This window comes from Miniopterus schreibersii, assembly GCF_964146895.1.
Source record: "Miniopterus schreibersii genome assembly, chromosome: 10".
Classification (NCBI taxonomy): Eukaryota; Metazoa; Chordata; class Mammalia; order Chiroptera; family Miniopteridae; genus Miniopterus; species Miniopterus schreibersii.
In genome coordinates, this window is record NC_138110.1 from 46,384,865 (window position 1) to 46,399,982 (window position 15,118).

The following is a 15,118-nucleotide window of genomic DNA, read 5'->3' on the forward strand; positions in this document are numbered from 1 at the left end:
AGTATTGATTAGTAACAAAAGTCAGAGCCACAAAGTTTGAAAGTATTCATTTTAAGACACTATGAGGCTAGCATAAATTTAATAAGGTTTGTACATTAATTTGTGAACATAATACAAATTGGTCATAGCTAATTTTCTTGGGGAAATAAGTTCAGAAATTTTGTATTTTTTGTTTTAACATAGTTATTATTTATTACTATTATTTCTTATGTAAACACCTTTATATAGAATAAAATGTGAATGTTTTAGAGCCTAATGATTTCTGTGTTAGTCATTCCCAGCACCATGCAGGAGAACTCAGAGTTTGGTGCGAATCTGAGAATATGTTTCCCATGCCACCTCAGGGTATAACTCCACCAGGGACTGCTCCAGCTGTCACTTCAATAAACATCATCAACAACAACACAGTTGCAATTCCTGCCAGTTATAACACGAAGAATGACCCCAGGGGACTCAATGTATTCAAACAGGAGAAGCAGAAGGTTTGTTTTAGGGAGTTAACAGACATAGGAGTCTACTAGTGTTACTGGTTATTTAATGTAAGTTACCTAGCACATATGTGGTATTGTGAGTGTGTTAAGTAAATAGAATTGAAATTTTCACCTGTGTTTAAAATTACAGAACTCACTTAAAAATTATGTACACAGGCTATTCTCTGTTCAAAAAAACAAAAAAATATAACACTTAAAAAAATCTCAGTAGTGAGCAGGACAAATGTAAGTTTGAACATTGTTATGAAATTGCTATAATTTGTCCTTTCATTGAGATTTTGGGAGTGTACTCTAAAAAGGAAGTTAGTAGCATATCTGAAGACTTAGCAGGCAGAGCAGTCAAGGTAGGAGCTGTCAAACATTGCTTTTCAGATAAGTATTTGTATTTATATCTGTAAACAAAAGATAAATGAAATTACTATTTTGTGGTTTGTTATCAAATACGAATAATAGTAACCCCTCTTTAACTACATTGTTAGTTATTTACAATGCCCCAGGGTAGGAGAATTTGTAGTATCAACCCTAAAGATCTTAGGTCATATTTGAATTTATTGATGTCTTCTTGTGTGTGCACGCATGCACGTGTGCCTGTGTGTGTTTGTGCTTGTGCGTGTGTGTGCGCGCGTTGACTTTTAGGAAGTGTAATGGTTGCTGTATGATTCCCTCTTCTGTTTCTTGCTTACTGGAAACTCCAGGAGCCCCACACTTTGAACAGGTTTTTTATACTTTGATTTGGCTTTGCAGAGAATATGTATATTAAGGCTTAAAAGAATCTGATCCGCCCTGGCTGGGTGGCTCCCGTACACCAAAAGGTACAGGTTCAATTCCTGATCAGGGCATGTACTTAGGCTGTGGGTTCAATCCCTGATTGGGATGAGTATGGGAGGCAACTGATGGGTGTTTCTCTCACATCGGTATTTCTCTTTCTAACACCCCCTTCCTCTCTCTCTGAAATCAGTAAACATATCCTCAGGTGAGTGAGGATAAACATATTTTTTTAATGATCGTTTATGTAAATTTGTTTAGTTACTGATGATCCTAGAGTAACAGAGTAAATTGGTTGTTTAGAGTGAAAATAAATCTTCAGTAACCTTATCAAATACTATATTTTCCAAGGGTAAGGCCTTAATTATGCCTCTGAACAATTTGATTCCATAGCTTCTTGACATTAGCTTTTATATATTTACACCCCTTACTCACAATAGTCATAAGAATGAAGTCCCATATTTACATTATTTAGCTTCTCTGTCCTTCTCAATACTTCATTCCAAAAATCTACTTTGCCTTATATTTTATGTTTCCCAAGTTCCAGTCCCTAGCTCTTTTTTTGTCTAATTACCTCCAATAGGAATTACTTAGAATATTGGAATTGAAATTCTGAAGGTTGTTAAAAACACACACTAAAACACAGAAGTAAATTCATCTCAAAGATGGAGAAGGGATTACTGCAGATAGGCTAAATAATATAAAACAGTGGAAAAAGTACAAGGTAGGGTATATTTTCTTAATTGATACCATGGCCTTGGCCTTTTAGTTTATTCTAAGTTACAGTGTTAATTAATAATGTTAATGTAATGTTACTATTCATCAGTTTTCTAAGTGTTGCAGCATGTTGTTGAATTCCTCTAGTTTGCTTTTTTCATGGTTCTCAGAAAAACCAATCTCCACTTTCTGGACCAGTCTGAACTAACTCGCAAGGAACAAGCTGTTTTCCTGGAGCCAAACCTCACTAATGGAGCTCCTGAATGGAAGCATATACTTAAAGTCACAGCAGCCTTAGTGTTTCCCATCAGACTCTTCAGATTGTTACTACATTTTAACCCCCAACTAAGTTAGGTTATATATGCTTATACTTCAAATATATATAAATAAATTAGATTTCTTTGCATCTCCTATGTATGTTGACTGGTTTGTAGGGGCCCTAAATAGTACATGATATAATTGTACTCCATGTAACTTGTTTCATGACTTACTTAGCTCGCTTTTGAAATGTGTTTAAGCTTCACTGTATCTTTTGCATCCCTGCCTAGTCTTATGTTTATGCTCCACAAGTTGGTTATGACATTTCTTCTATTGGTTATAAAAGCAATATAACAATATTAAGGAAAATTTCAATAAAAAAGGAAATCCAGTTCTGCCACCATAAGAAGATATTTATTGAGATGTCACTTAAATCCCAAAGAATGGAAGCAACCCATTAAATGTCTAACAAAAGTGAAATGTTTAAGTAATTTTTGTAAATAAAGCACAGAATAGAATATTTAATGACATATGTTGTCATTTAAAATGATAAAAGATACGTATATAATTTGAATAAAGAAAGGTTAAAATGTTACGTGTATGCTGATTTTACAAAATGTGCTTATGAAAAAATATTGGATAGCATAAATAATAGTCGTGTTGGACTGATGAGATAATGGAAGGTAATTTCCTCTCCTCTCAAAATTCTAAATTTTCTTAAATTTCAAGACTTTATTTAAAAATAAAAATCCAATTGTAAAGTTTGATAATAATTCATTATAATTTTTTTGTCTTCACTTGTTGGCCTCTTTTATCTCTTTAATTTTTTAGTCAACTTTTTGGTATGAGCATGACATTTTCCCCCCAATTCTTAACCAAAACCTAAAGATTCCTCAGTTGCCATGTTGTTGACTATTGCCCTCTTTTTTACAGAGGAAGGCAACATGCCACCCTCATTTTCAGAAGTTGGACTTGTAGGTTGGGATTTGAGCACGTTTGAAAAACGGTTTTGAAATATAATTACTATTAAGGGAAAGAATATTGGTGGAGTGCAAAATATATCTGAGACGAATTATATATAGTAGACATGGGATTAGTTGGGGTGAGGGAAGGAAGGTAGGGTGAAGAATGAGAGCTAGCAAGAGCAAAGCTCAGAGAAGAACATCGCAGTAGCTTTCTTAAGAATCCTTCACAGATCGGAAGCTTCTAAAGAAAAATGGGAAAATCGAGGTCAAATACTATATAGTGTACATTAGAATCTCATAAAATTAATTTTTACATGGATTTAGGAATAATGATCAAATCCCCTCCCTTTCATAAGAAAATACTAGTTTTGCCCCTTGAACAGTTTATTTACACTTCTTATAAATTCAGAACCTGGGATGATTTGATAGGTATGTAATCTATAATTAAAATCTAATGAGTGTTGTGGAATGCCATAAAGTTGATTTGGAAATATTTTTGTTAGAAGTTTATATCTGAATAAAACATTTCATAAATTAAATTTTCAGCAAGTAAAATTTTAATTAAAAGATAACTTCTTGCACTAGTACTGTTATGTTGTAGTGATGGGATAAATGATTTTAGGATTGAAGGATATCAAGGCACCTTAGATAACAGGCTCAGGAGTACTTAGATATTTATCTTCATGCCTTTGCCACTAGTTTCAAATGGGTAAGTGTTGATAGGAATTAAGATTTTGGGGGCTCATAGTTTTAAAAGTGCCTTTGTACTGTGATTCCATATTGAATTTATAAATTCATACTGAATTTATGAATTATGTTAATGATTTGAAAGAATCATTTATGTTTGAGTTTAAGATCATGGAATTAACTCCCTTCTTCTCTTTCTTTTTTTGCTATATGTTTGTGTTCATTATTTCACAAGAATGTGTTCAGTCATTTTTCCCTTTAATTGAAGTTAGGTTTTTCTTTTTTAAAAAAAAATTATCTTTATTGTTTAAAGTATTACAGATGTCCCCTTCTTTTCCCCCATTGACACCCCTGCTCCCACCCTCTCCCCATGCACTATAGTCTGTCCATGGACTATGCATATATGCATATAAGTTCTTTGGTAAAGTTAGGTTTTCTTTTAAATAGTTTTCTTCAGTAGTTTCCTAATTTTACTGGAATCATTACGATAATATCCCCCCACCCTCCCAGAACCTCATTTGAATTGCAGAATTGGAGCACTGAAAATGACCTTCCTATTTGGATTTTGTCGTTTTTCTGAATACTTTCATTGAATAACTACTGTTAATGTCAGAGTGCTGGGTTAACGGGGTAAATACAAAGAGAAATGACTCTTGCTCTCCCAGCCTTTGAAGTATTATAGGAAAGAATGTAAAAAATACATTATTATGATATATGATAAGTGCAAAGGTAAGTGCAAAGGCTTATGGAAATAGAGGAAGGGAGTGGGCTTATTTGCTTATCTAACTGCTAACATTTACTGATTTAGTCCTTCTAAAATTGTTGCAACAGGTGACCATAACATTTGCTATCCAAAAAAATTCTTACTGAAAATTGTCAAAACTTCTAAGTAATTGTTTTGAAAAGAAGGATGTGGAATTTAAAATTTTATTTGTTGAAAACCTGTAAGGAGATTTGGTCAGTTAAAAAAATTCTCACTGTCTTTGTGATACAGAATGATATGGAGCCTAGCAAAGCTGTTCCTCTGAATGCATCTAAACAAGATGGACCTATGCCAAAACCACATAGTGTTTCACTCAGTGATACTGAAACAAGGAAACTCATGGAAGAGTGTAAAAGACTTCAGGGAGAAATGATGAAGCTATCAGAAGAAAATCGATACCTGAGAGTAAGTTGTGTTTTGAAAATAAGTTGATTTAAATGAATACATTGGATATGTGAATATTATTAGGCCATCTTATCTATCAGTTGTTTAATTTATCTTTGGTCAGTTCTTTCTCCTTTATTTCAATTTGATTATGTCCTGTTTTTTGCTCCCCACTCCCAGCCTCTTTTGACAATTTTAGCATGACTTCTCATTTTCCTGGACAGTGCTAGCTTCCTCTCTTGTTTGTATTCTTCACGCTGTGTGCTCCAGTCTTAAGAACTGCCTGCTGCCTGCCCATTGAGTAGCCAGCCACTGGTCATCTGTTGCTTTTGAGCACTTGAAATGTTGTTAGTTTGAATTGAGATGTGCTATGAATACATCTCAATATACACTGATTTCTTATACTTAATACTCCAAAAAAGTAAAATTACACCTTTTTTGTATTGTTACATATTGAGATAATATTTTGGTTTTACTGGGTTGAATATAATGTATTATTAAAATTAATTTTGCCAGGTTTTTTTTTTACTTTTTAAAAATATGTATATTGATTTCAGAGAGAGGAAGGGAGAGAGATAGAAACATCAATGATGAGAGAGTCATTAATCAGCTGCCTCCTGTATTCCCCTGACTGGGGATCGAGCTCGCAACCTGGGCATGTGCCCTAACCGGGAATTCAACCTCAATCTGATGGATTCAACTGCTGAGCCACACTGGCCGGGCTCTTTTTATTTTTTAATCGCTACTAGAAAATTTAAAATTACATATGTGACCTGCATTTGAAGTTGGTATTCTATTTGTATTGGACAGTGTTGGGCTACAGTTTCTCTGTTTTATTATCCTTCCTTTGCTTTAGCTTAAGTTCTTTCCTCTGACTGGAATGCCTTGAATTCTTGTCCCTACCCTCACAGCAGTACATACTTGCATATTCATCTCTTGGTACTTGTTTCTTGTCATCTTTTTAGTACAACCTTTTGTAGGATATTCTTCCTCCAAAAAGAAAAGAAAAATTGTTTAGGAATGCTGTCTCTCTTTGTTTCCACCATACCTCTTACTTGGAGGTGTTCTTCCCTCTAGTGGGCAGTAGTTTCCTTGGGGGCAAGGACTGTGTGGATTCATCTTTGCATTCCACAAATTTAATTTGTACTATATAGCACATTCGTATACAGTAGTCATTAATAGATTTGAATGAATAAATGAATGGACTGGTGAATTGAGGACTTATTTGAATATGTATGGAGATTATTAATTAGCCTTTGACAAGTAATAATTTCAAGATCTGAATACCTTTTAAGTTTCTTTTTAAGGCTTTGTTTGAGCTTTTTGTATCAAAGGAGATGGTACAAAAATGTATATGTGTAAATAAGCTAAATTATGAACTTAATCTACATTTGGCTGTTCTGTTAAGTGTGCATAGGAACTACTTTCTGAATCAAAGGCATTATATCTTGAATTGGTCTGTGTTGAAATAATTTTTCTGGCTATCTCTTGATATTCCTTAGTATCTCCTCAGGGACCCTCCTGCCCCCAGCAGCTGTCTGGATAATGGAAAAATAATCTTCATTTCAGCCTCACACATCATGCAGTTTTTGTTACTTTTACTTTGTCTGCCATGACTTGTACAGTTGTGTTTTTTGATGAGAGTTGTGTTCCTTAGCATGCTCAATATATTTGTTCAAAAAAACACTTTATCTCTTGGCAGGGAGGGGGAAGGTAAGTAGGAATGGCACAGGTAGGGCAGGGCTGGAAAACAGGAAGAGTGTACAAGGAGATAGGTGAGTGAGACTTAATTCCTGGTCTCAACTGTTTATAAGCTGATGTTCTCTAGGAGATGTTATTTGAAAAAGTATTCTGCTGTTTAGAAGATAAAAGACCACTGGCTTATAGAATCAGTTTTAGACTCTAACATTTCATACATAAGGCCCATCATAATTTGTTGCCAGATTAACTTTCTTGAGCATATCTGATGACTGTCCCTTTTTTTCATCTACCTGTGTGGGTCTTAATCCAGCCTGTAACTGAATCTCCCAGAGAGCTGTTTAAAAATGCACCTGGCTGGGCCCTCTCCAGACCTCATGAATCAGAATCACTAGGAGCACTTTTTAAAGTCTTTGCTGAGATTGAGAATCACTCCTTCTCCACATAGGACTGATTAGCATAAGACCAAAAAGACCCACAAACCCTTGGAAAATCTAGTAATGCAAATAAAATAGTATGACATCAGGTGAACTCTTTTACTTGGTACACTAGAGGAATCTGTGTGAGAAAATAAAAATTAACTAGCTCTAAGGAAGTAAAACTATGCCTTGCCATTCATCTGGTTGGGATGATGGACACAGACAGACAAAGCCAACTGCCTCGGTACCAGATACAGATATCAGTATTTTTCCCAGGGTCATTCTGCAGCTGATAAAGTGTCATAACAACCTACTGCTTTCTTACTGAGAAACATAGACTGTCAGAAAGTTTGCTTTGTGAGCCGTCATACCAGTAAGAATGAAGCAGCCTGCTCTCGCCTGGAGCGTCAAAGTCACTTTGGTGCAGAGAAGCAGCCTCCCAGTTAAGTCCAGGTGCAGAGCTTCAAATGCGCTTCTTATAACATTCCCCTTCTGTTGTAATTTGTATTTTCCAAAGAAACAGGATTCAGTGTCTGTTTTGCAGTTCAGATCCAATGCTGACCCTTTCACACACAGCCCTCCTGCTTTACTTTGAGCATATCAAAATACTACATTATTTAAATTTCACCCTGAACTTCTCCCAAACCTTATAAAGTCCTGCCTGCCTTTGGTGAGATATTTACCTGTGCCTTGGCTGTATGGGTGCCCTGGTTGCGTTGAGTCAGTAAACCTGTCAGACTGTAGGGGTTTTTTCTGGTACTCTTTGGCTGTGGTGGGGCTATGACAGGTGTAACCAGTGTAAAAATACTATTAGCCACCTTGGATTTAAGTGCATGCACAGAACTCTTAAATTTTATTAATTTTAATGGGATTTTTCTTCTTCTATGTAAATACAGCCATATCTGATTTTTCAGGTTTTTAGGAGTGTATTTCTTAGGTCTAGTTTTAAAAATCAGCATTATTGAGGTATATTTTACATTCTATAAAGACACTCATTGTGAGTGTACAATTCAGTGATTTTAGTAAATTTATAGAATTGTGCAGCCCTCATAGAAATCAGTTTTAGGTTATTTGCATCACCCTAGAAACTAGTTTCCTCATGCCAGTTGGCAGTTCTATTCCCGTACCCACCTACATGCATACTGATTGCTTTCTATCGATTTTTAGCTCAGTAGTCTTATATATGCATATTTGTATTTAAAACCTTTTGGTGTGAGTGTGTGCATATATATTTTTTTTTTCCTAGGATGAAGGCTTAAGGCTCAGAAAGGCAGCACACTCGGATAAACCTGGATCAACCTCAACTGCATCCTTCAGAGATAATGTCACCAGTCCTCTTCCTTCACTTCTTGTTGTAATTGCAGCCATTTTCATTGGATTCTTTCTAGGGAAATTCATCTTGTAGAGTGAAGCATGCAGAGTGCTATTTCTTTTATTTTCTCTTGACCAGAAAATGATTTGTTTACCTACCATTTCATTGGTAGTATGGCCCACGGTGACCATTTTTTTTTGTGTGTACAGCGTCATATAGGCTTTGCCTTTAATGATCTCTTACGGTTAGAAAACAATAAAATCCAACTGTTCGGCTACTGGACAAATTGTATATTACCAGATCATCACTAGCAGATGTCAGTTGCACATTCAGTCCTTTATGAAATTCATAAATAAAGAATTGTTCTTTCTTTGTGGTTTTAATAAGAGTTCAAGAATTGTTCAGAGTCTTGTAAATGTTATTTTAATAATCCTTTAAATTTTATCTGTTGCTGTTACCTCTTGAGATATGATTTATTTAGATTGCTAATCCCACTCATTCAGGAAATGCCAAGAGGTATTCTGTGGGGAAATGGTGCCTCTTACAGTGTAAATTTTCTCCTTTACCTTTGCTAATATCATGGCAGAATTTTTCTTATCCCTTGTGAGGCAGTTGTCGACTGAGTTTTTCATCCTTACAATCCTGTCCCATGGTATTTAACATAAAAAAAAAAATAAAACTGTTAACAGATTCTTGCTCGATAGCTTGTTTGTGTCTGTCGTGTCATTAGATGCGGATACCAGGGAGTCCACTCTATGATAATTTGAAATTTATAATGCATAATTTTATCTTGCATTGAAACCCTTTCAGATTTTACAGTATTTGTAGGTAGAAGACCTTATTCTATTAAGGAAAGGAATTGATAAATTTCAAGCTACTTTTTATATTTTGGAAGATCATAATCAGTTTGTTTTCACGATAATATAAAATTAGCAAATACCATGAGAATAAAAGTGCTGTAATTTTTGCCAGTTTATGTGTATGCCTTGTGGCTCTATTGTGTTTACCCCATTTTAAACAGGTTCTTTTACTATCTTCTCAAGAAAGACTTATTCTTCTTGGTGGTTCTAGTAAAGTGCTTTTTAACGAGCCTGATAATTCCCTATATAATATTTCATACTAATAGTTAAAAGTAGGTGTTTTTTCTGCCCAATTTGACACTCAAATTCCCATTATGGAAATTTGTTATTACTGAGCAAGCCTTGGAAATCATCTTTGTGAGAAACGACTTTATTCTTTGCAAATCTAGCTGTTAACCATGTGAAACACATTTTTAGTATAAATATGCATTATGGGGTTTGAATTTATTTCATTTGTATTAGCATAGAAAATTTTGGAACCATAGAAATGTATTCAGTTTTTTTGTTTTTGTTTTTTTTTCCCCACTGAGTACAGTCTAATACAAGTGAATTTTGATCCTGAAAATAGGTGTTGGTTTTGTAAAAGATACACTTCTATCTGAGAGGGAGATTGGACTTTGGGACTTGTGTGGTGCAAGTATCTTGGGCCCAGGTCTGTGTATACATTTTATAAATGAGTGAAATGTTCTAAATATTTTGGTTGCCTTTTCATTTTAAGTGTATTTTGATTTGTCAGATCACATGTATTGTGTCATTGGCTCTTTGGTGTCTTCTATATAAAACCTGTTATGTGCAAAAGTTACTAAAAACAAATACAAGTAACACCTATCCATTACTGGAGTGCTAATGCAGGTAATGTTTCCATTGTTGTATGCTTTATAGTCACTGTAAAATTTCCTTCCTTTTCTGATAACGAAAAGCATGCTAAAAAGAGTCTTGCATTTTTGTCCCATAAATGAAGAATCTCTAATTCCTTGGCTTAAAGCTCTATGTAACCTACATTATTGGTGATAAAGTATCAAGCTTGGTATTTGATGACTGTCATTTTTTTAAAAATTGAAGTTCTCAAAATTTAACAAAATCCCATTTTACGGGAATGCTCCTTAGAATTCATTTTGTTCAACCCCTTTGTTTTAAAGTTGAGGAATTGGAGGCCTTTATGAGAGTTAAGAAAACTTTCTCATAGGTAGGTAGAGGCAGAGTTGGACCAAGAAATCTGCTCTCCTGATTCTAGTTCAGTGTCTTTTCTGGTCACTTTGTAGAAAAAAAAGATTGTATTAATTTGACATGGCTGAAGTAATGAACACAAGATACTATTTAATAAGTATGTGAAATTTTCTATCATAAGCTTGTATTACAGGCTACTGTTGAATAGTCTTGTGTATGTTTGCTTTTAGTGTTTAGGCTAGAGATCTGCCCCCCCCCCCATTGGTAATAAACACTATGAAATACGGTGTATTTTAGATAGGCATTCTACAAAATGCATTATGCAGTGGTTGGTTTTAAGATAGATTATAGTCCGGGTAGCATCTGCAAAAAAAAAAAAAAAAGTGTACATGGGCTTCTTAACCGCTTTACATATCACGAGATGCTCCAATTGTATAGGAGACTTTTAATTTCTGTTCTTTTAAATTGCTGTATGAAATGTGATCAGGTTTTTTTTACTACCATTGCTTACTTTAAAAGAGTCCAACTGTAATGACTGATAACATAGATTAAATTGTTTGTTTTCATTTCTTACGTTTAGAAATTTTTGTCTGCCTGCTTACTTGTGTATGTAAGCATGAGGGAAATCATTTGTTGCTAATACTGAAATCACAATCAAGTAACTAAGGCCTTAAGTTCATATGTGACGCTAAATGCACTTACCTTCATTCTTCCTATAACTAATGTACCTTAACTTTGTCCATTCTTGTATTTACAAGACACAAATTTAAGGATTGTATTCTGAGTGTTACCTTTAAAAAAATGACACTTGGGAAAAAATAGGTACCAAATTCAGAAATTCTGGTCAAAGAAAAAAATAATATTAATTTCTCCAAATATCTTGCTCAGAACTTCTAAAATTGATATTATCTACTGTGGGGATTACTATTGGATTGTAATCATTGAAACTATGCCACTTCAAAAACAAGTTGTGTCAGGTAAAAAAGAGTTCTTTTATAGTAGAATTTCAAATTGTGATCTTTTGCCACTTTAAAAGAAATCAAGTAAGTTTTCCTAGAGCTTTGCACATTCCTGTTCAGTGATTTGGTGTGTGGGTAGATTTTAAAAAATTGACCTTTATGAGAGTTAGGGAAAAGTGTTTACCGAATGGAAAACCCAACAAAATAAGAAGGTAAATGATCTTTATTTTCTAGCTTTCAAAGGAAATTAAACTGTTACATGAATAAATAAACTGATTTAAAATGTGGTAAAGTGTCATTTTCCTTTCCAAAAAAAACAGAAAAAGTAATGTGATTTGAACAGGTTATGATGGTTTGTATGTTTATGTTCTGTCAAGTAAAAATAGCCAGTCATCGACTGGGACTGAGTTCTGATGGCAGATAAGTCTTTTGCTTAATGACCTAGAGGTTAAATGCTTGTTTGAAGGAAGTTGGGGTCAGCTGATGTTTTATTGCCACATTTGGTGGCCCACACTGTTGGTAGAAGCCATGCTTCTGGAGAGTGCTGTGCAGGAGCAGTGGCCTTTTGTCAATGCCCAGCCTGTTGGGGATTGGTGCGAAGCAGTTTGAACATTCATCCTTAAAGAGAAAGAAGATTCTTATCTTCCCATGTTTCTGATTGTAGAAATAATGATGTTTGCACTTTAGAGAATTTGAAAAATACCTTATAAAAAAATTAAAAAGAATGCCAAATCCTGACATCCAGCAGTATCAATTTCTATGGATGTTTATTTCCCTATAATCATAAATTACAATTTTATATCCTGTTTTTTTCACTTAATCATTTCTCTGGTTTATTGAAAACCAAGCATAGGTGACTGCAAAGTACTTTATTTTTACAATCACTTCACCTTAAGGTTGTGGCATATTATTTATAATGTAAGGCTTGATTGGCCAGGTAGTTCTCTTTCTAGTTGTGAATATCCACATTTATTATTATTTTTTAAATTTATCAACAAAGTATTACAGATGTCTCCTCCCCCCCTTCACCACACTATTGTCTGTGTCAATGGGTTATTCACATATGCATATAAATTCTTTGGTTAATCTCTTCCTGCCCCCCCCACCCCATTTTCTTCTGCTACATGTCAGTCTGTTGCAGGCTTCAGTGTGTCTGGGTCTTATTTTGTTCGTCAGTTTATTTTACTCATTAGAATTCCACATATAAGTGAGATCATGTGATATTTGTCATTCTCTGACTGATTTATTTTACTTAGCATAATACTCTCCAGGTCCTTCCATGCTGTCTCAAAGAGTTAGAGATCCTTCTTTTTTACAGCGGCATAGTATTCCATTATATAAATGTACCACATTTGTTTTAAAACTCAGTCTTGTTTTCCTGTTGTTCCTGTATATAATACCCATTTTGAAAGAAGGTGAAAGAAACTATTAAGATAACTTATTTTTATTGGTATTCAACTTCAGTACATTAACTCATGCAATGAGCTTAAATGATGCTTGAACAGTATCTGTGGAGATACTGACTTAATTCATCTGGGGTGGAGACTTGGTATGGTCATTTGTTTTTAAGCTCTACTCATTTTAATCTGCAGCCAGACAACTGCTTTATAGGCTTTTAAATGTCAAAGTTGGATACAAAATAGGTTTAAGCAAGACTTTAGTTCTACAGTATAGGGAAGCTGTGTTTTCACAATTCTTTGTATATTAATCTTTAAGTTGCAGGAGTCACCTTTAGTTATTAATGCAAGAACTATCTTTGTAAAGTTTGCATTGTTAGAATATCAGTAAGGCTTTTAACTTGTAAATAAATGAGAGCTGTCTGCATGAAAATAAACAGTTTGAGAAATTTTATGGGGTTCATTTTTAATTACCACTTGGCTAATGCCGAAAGTGATTATCTTTACCCACCTAGGAAATTTATTTTGCCCATTATATATTTCTCAAAATAACAGATGGTTTTCAAGATGCTTATTATTACTACGTGCTATGTGTTAGTTTTATGTCAACGCATTTAATAATCTCCTAGATCCTATGAATTAGGTACTAGGTACTGTTCTTACCTTTATTGAATGGGGTGCAGAGTGGCAGACAGTTTTAGAGAGGTTTTTAAACATGCTCAGGTTTATACAGCTTTACATAACCACAGGAGTTATGCAAAGTTGGATCCTGATGATCTGACCCTAGAGCCCATGGTCTTAACCATTGTAACCCGCCATTCAAAGGAAATGACTTGTACCCTGGTCCAAGTCAAATACTGTCTCCATAAAAAATGTTAGGTAATTCTGTGATGCTTTTGAATTCACTTTAAAGGCAGTGCTTCCTGATACTTCTTTGTGAAAATCTGGTCTTAAATTTTCAGACTTTTTTCCCCGCCATTATCTCAGGTGAGAAGAAATAAACTGCCTGTTAGCAATTACAGCTCTTAAACAAAATCAACACGAACGTTAGTAAGCAAATGTATTAGTGTATTATATCAAGGAGGCTATGGAGCTTACAGAAATGGTTTATGTAACCAAGGCTGGAGAATTTTGATATAATTCATGGTTTAAATTCTTGATACTGTTTATGGTTCTACAAAGAACAAAGGATGTCAAGTAATAGACTTAAGAACCTTGAAGGGACATTTTTTTTAGAAGTCATTGACACCTAAGTTCTAAAAAAATGTGGAGAGTTGAAACTGCAAGTACTGTTTTACATTCCTGAGTAGTATAATTCCTCATTTTAGTACATTCTTTGTGTCAAGAAGTAGAGGTTTGTTAGGAGTTATATAAAGAGTTGTATGTAATACAGTGTTGGAGGGCAAACTTGCTTGTTCTTTTTTATTTTAATCCAAAGTGTATATCCTTAAATGTGTAATACATAGATAAATGTATATATCCTTAAATGTGTAATATGTAGATAAATATGTGAGAGTGTGTATCAAACTACTTTGAATTAAATTTAGGGAAATATTTCACTTAATTCAACATAAAGATAAATTTTTGAGAACCAAAACTGTTGTTGCAAAGAATTCCTTAGGGTGCTTTTGTGTAATTTGCCATCAAGTTTTATGAAATTGAAATAAAATTCAGATTTTCTTTGAAAAGTTTAATGATCATGCTTATCAAATAAGTGAATTCTTATCTCCACAAGGGAAAAATTCTCTTGGACTTTGACACCCCCCTCCCCACCAATTAAATTTGTCAAATGGGGAATTTACTTATATATGTTTTAAGAAATGATGGTTTATTAGCAAGATTCTTCATTAAGCAAAGAGGAAATGTTTTGATGAGAATTTTGTAATTGGATAAAGTGGTTCCTTTGTAAAAGTGGGTAGAATGGGAATTTCAGGGAGATAAGTATATTGAATGCATACTGAAAGGTTTTCAGCATGAACTTTAAAGTGCTAAAATGTGTGCTAACAATGTTTGTATTGCTATGGAATATGAGAGGAACAGCTACTGTTGTGGAGTATTTAACGAGTCTTGTAACATCCGTGCATTTGGTTGAGACAGTAAAATGGTGTAAGTGTTCCCAGCAAGTAGTGTTTAAGCTACTTAAATATGTAAGCAAATTCTTTCCATCCAATAATTCTTAGATCTCCTAACTCCAAAAAACTGCATTGCAGATATTGATAGAAAATGAGATTATTTTACGTTTAAATAATGTGTTTCCCATCCCACAGTTGTGTGGG

The 15,118-nt window shown here is 34.3% G+C and overlaps 1 protein-coding gene across 2 annotated transcripts in view; it reads left to right on the forward strand.

The window, feature by feature from the left end:
- Positions 1 to 11,059, forward strand: part of VAPA (VAMP associated protein A) — a 37,673-nt gene extending 26,614 nt beyond the window's left edge. The window contains exons 5-7 of one of the 2 annotated variants that reach the window (XM_081148732.1): positions 345 to 482; positions 4,878 to 5,051; positions 8,394 to 11,059. In XM_081148732.1, coding sequence (XP_081004858.1) covers positions 345 to 482; positions 4,878 to 5,051; positions 8,394 to 8,552 — 471 coding nt within the window. In that variant the 3' untranslated portion in view covers positions 8,553 to 11,059. The remainder of the gene's footprint in view (positions 1 to 344; positions 483 to 4,877; positions 5,052 to 8,393) is intronic. The other variant, XM_081148731.1, reaches the window with a different exon arrangement.
- Positions 11,060 to 15,118: the final 4,059 nt, after the last annotated feature.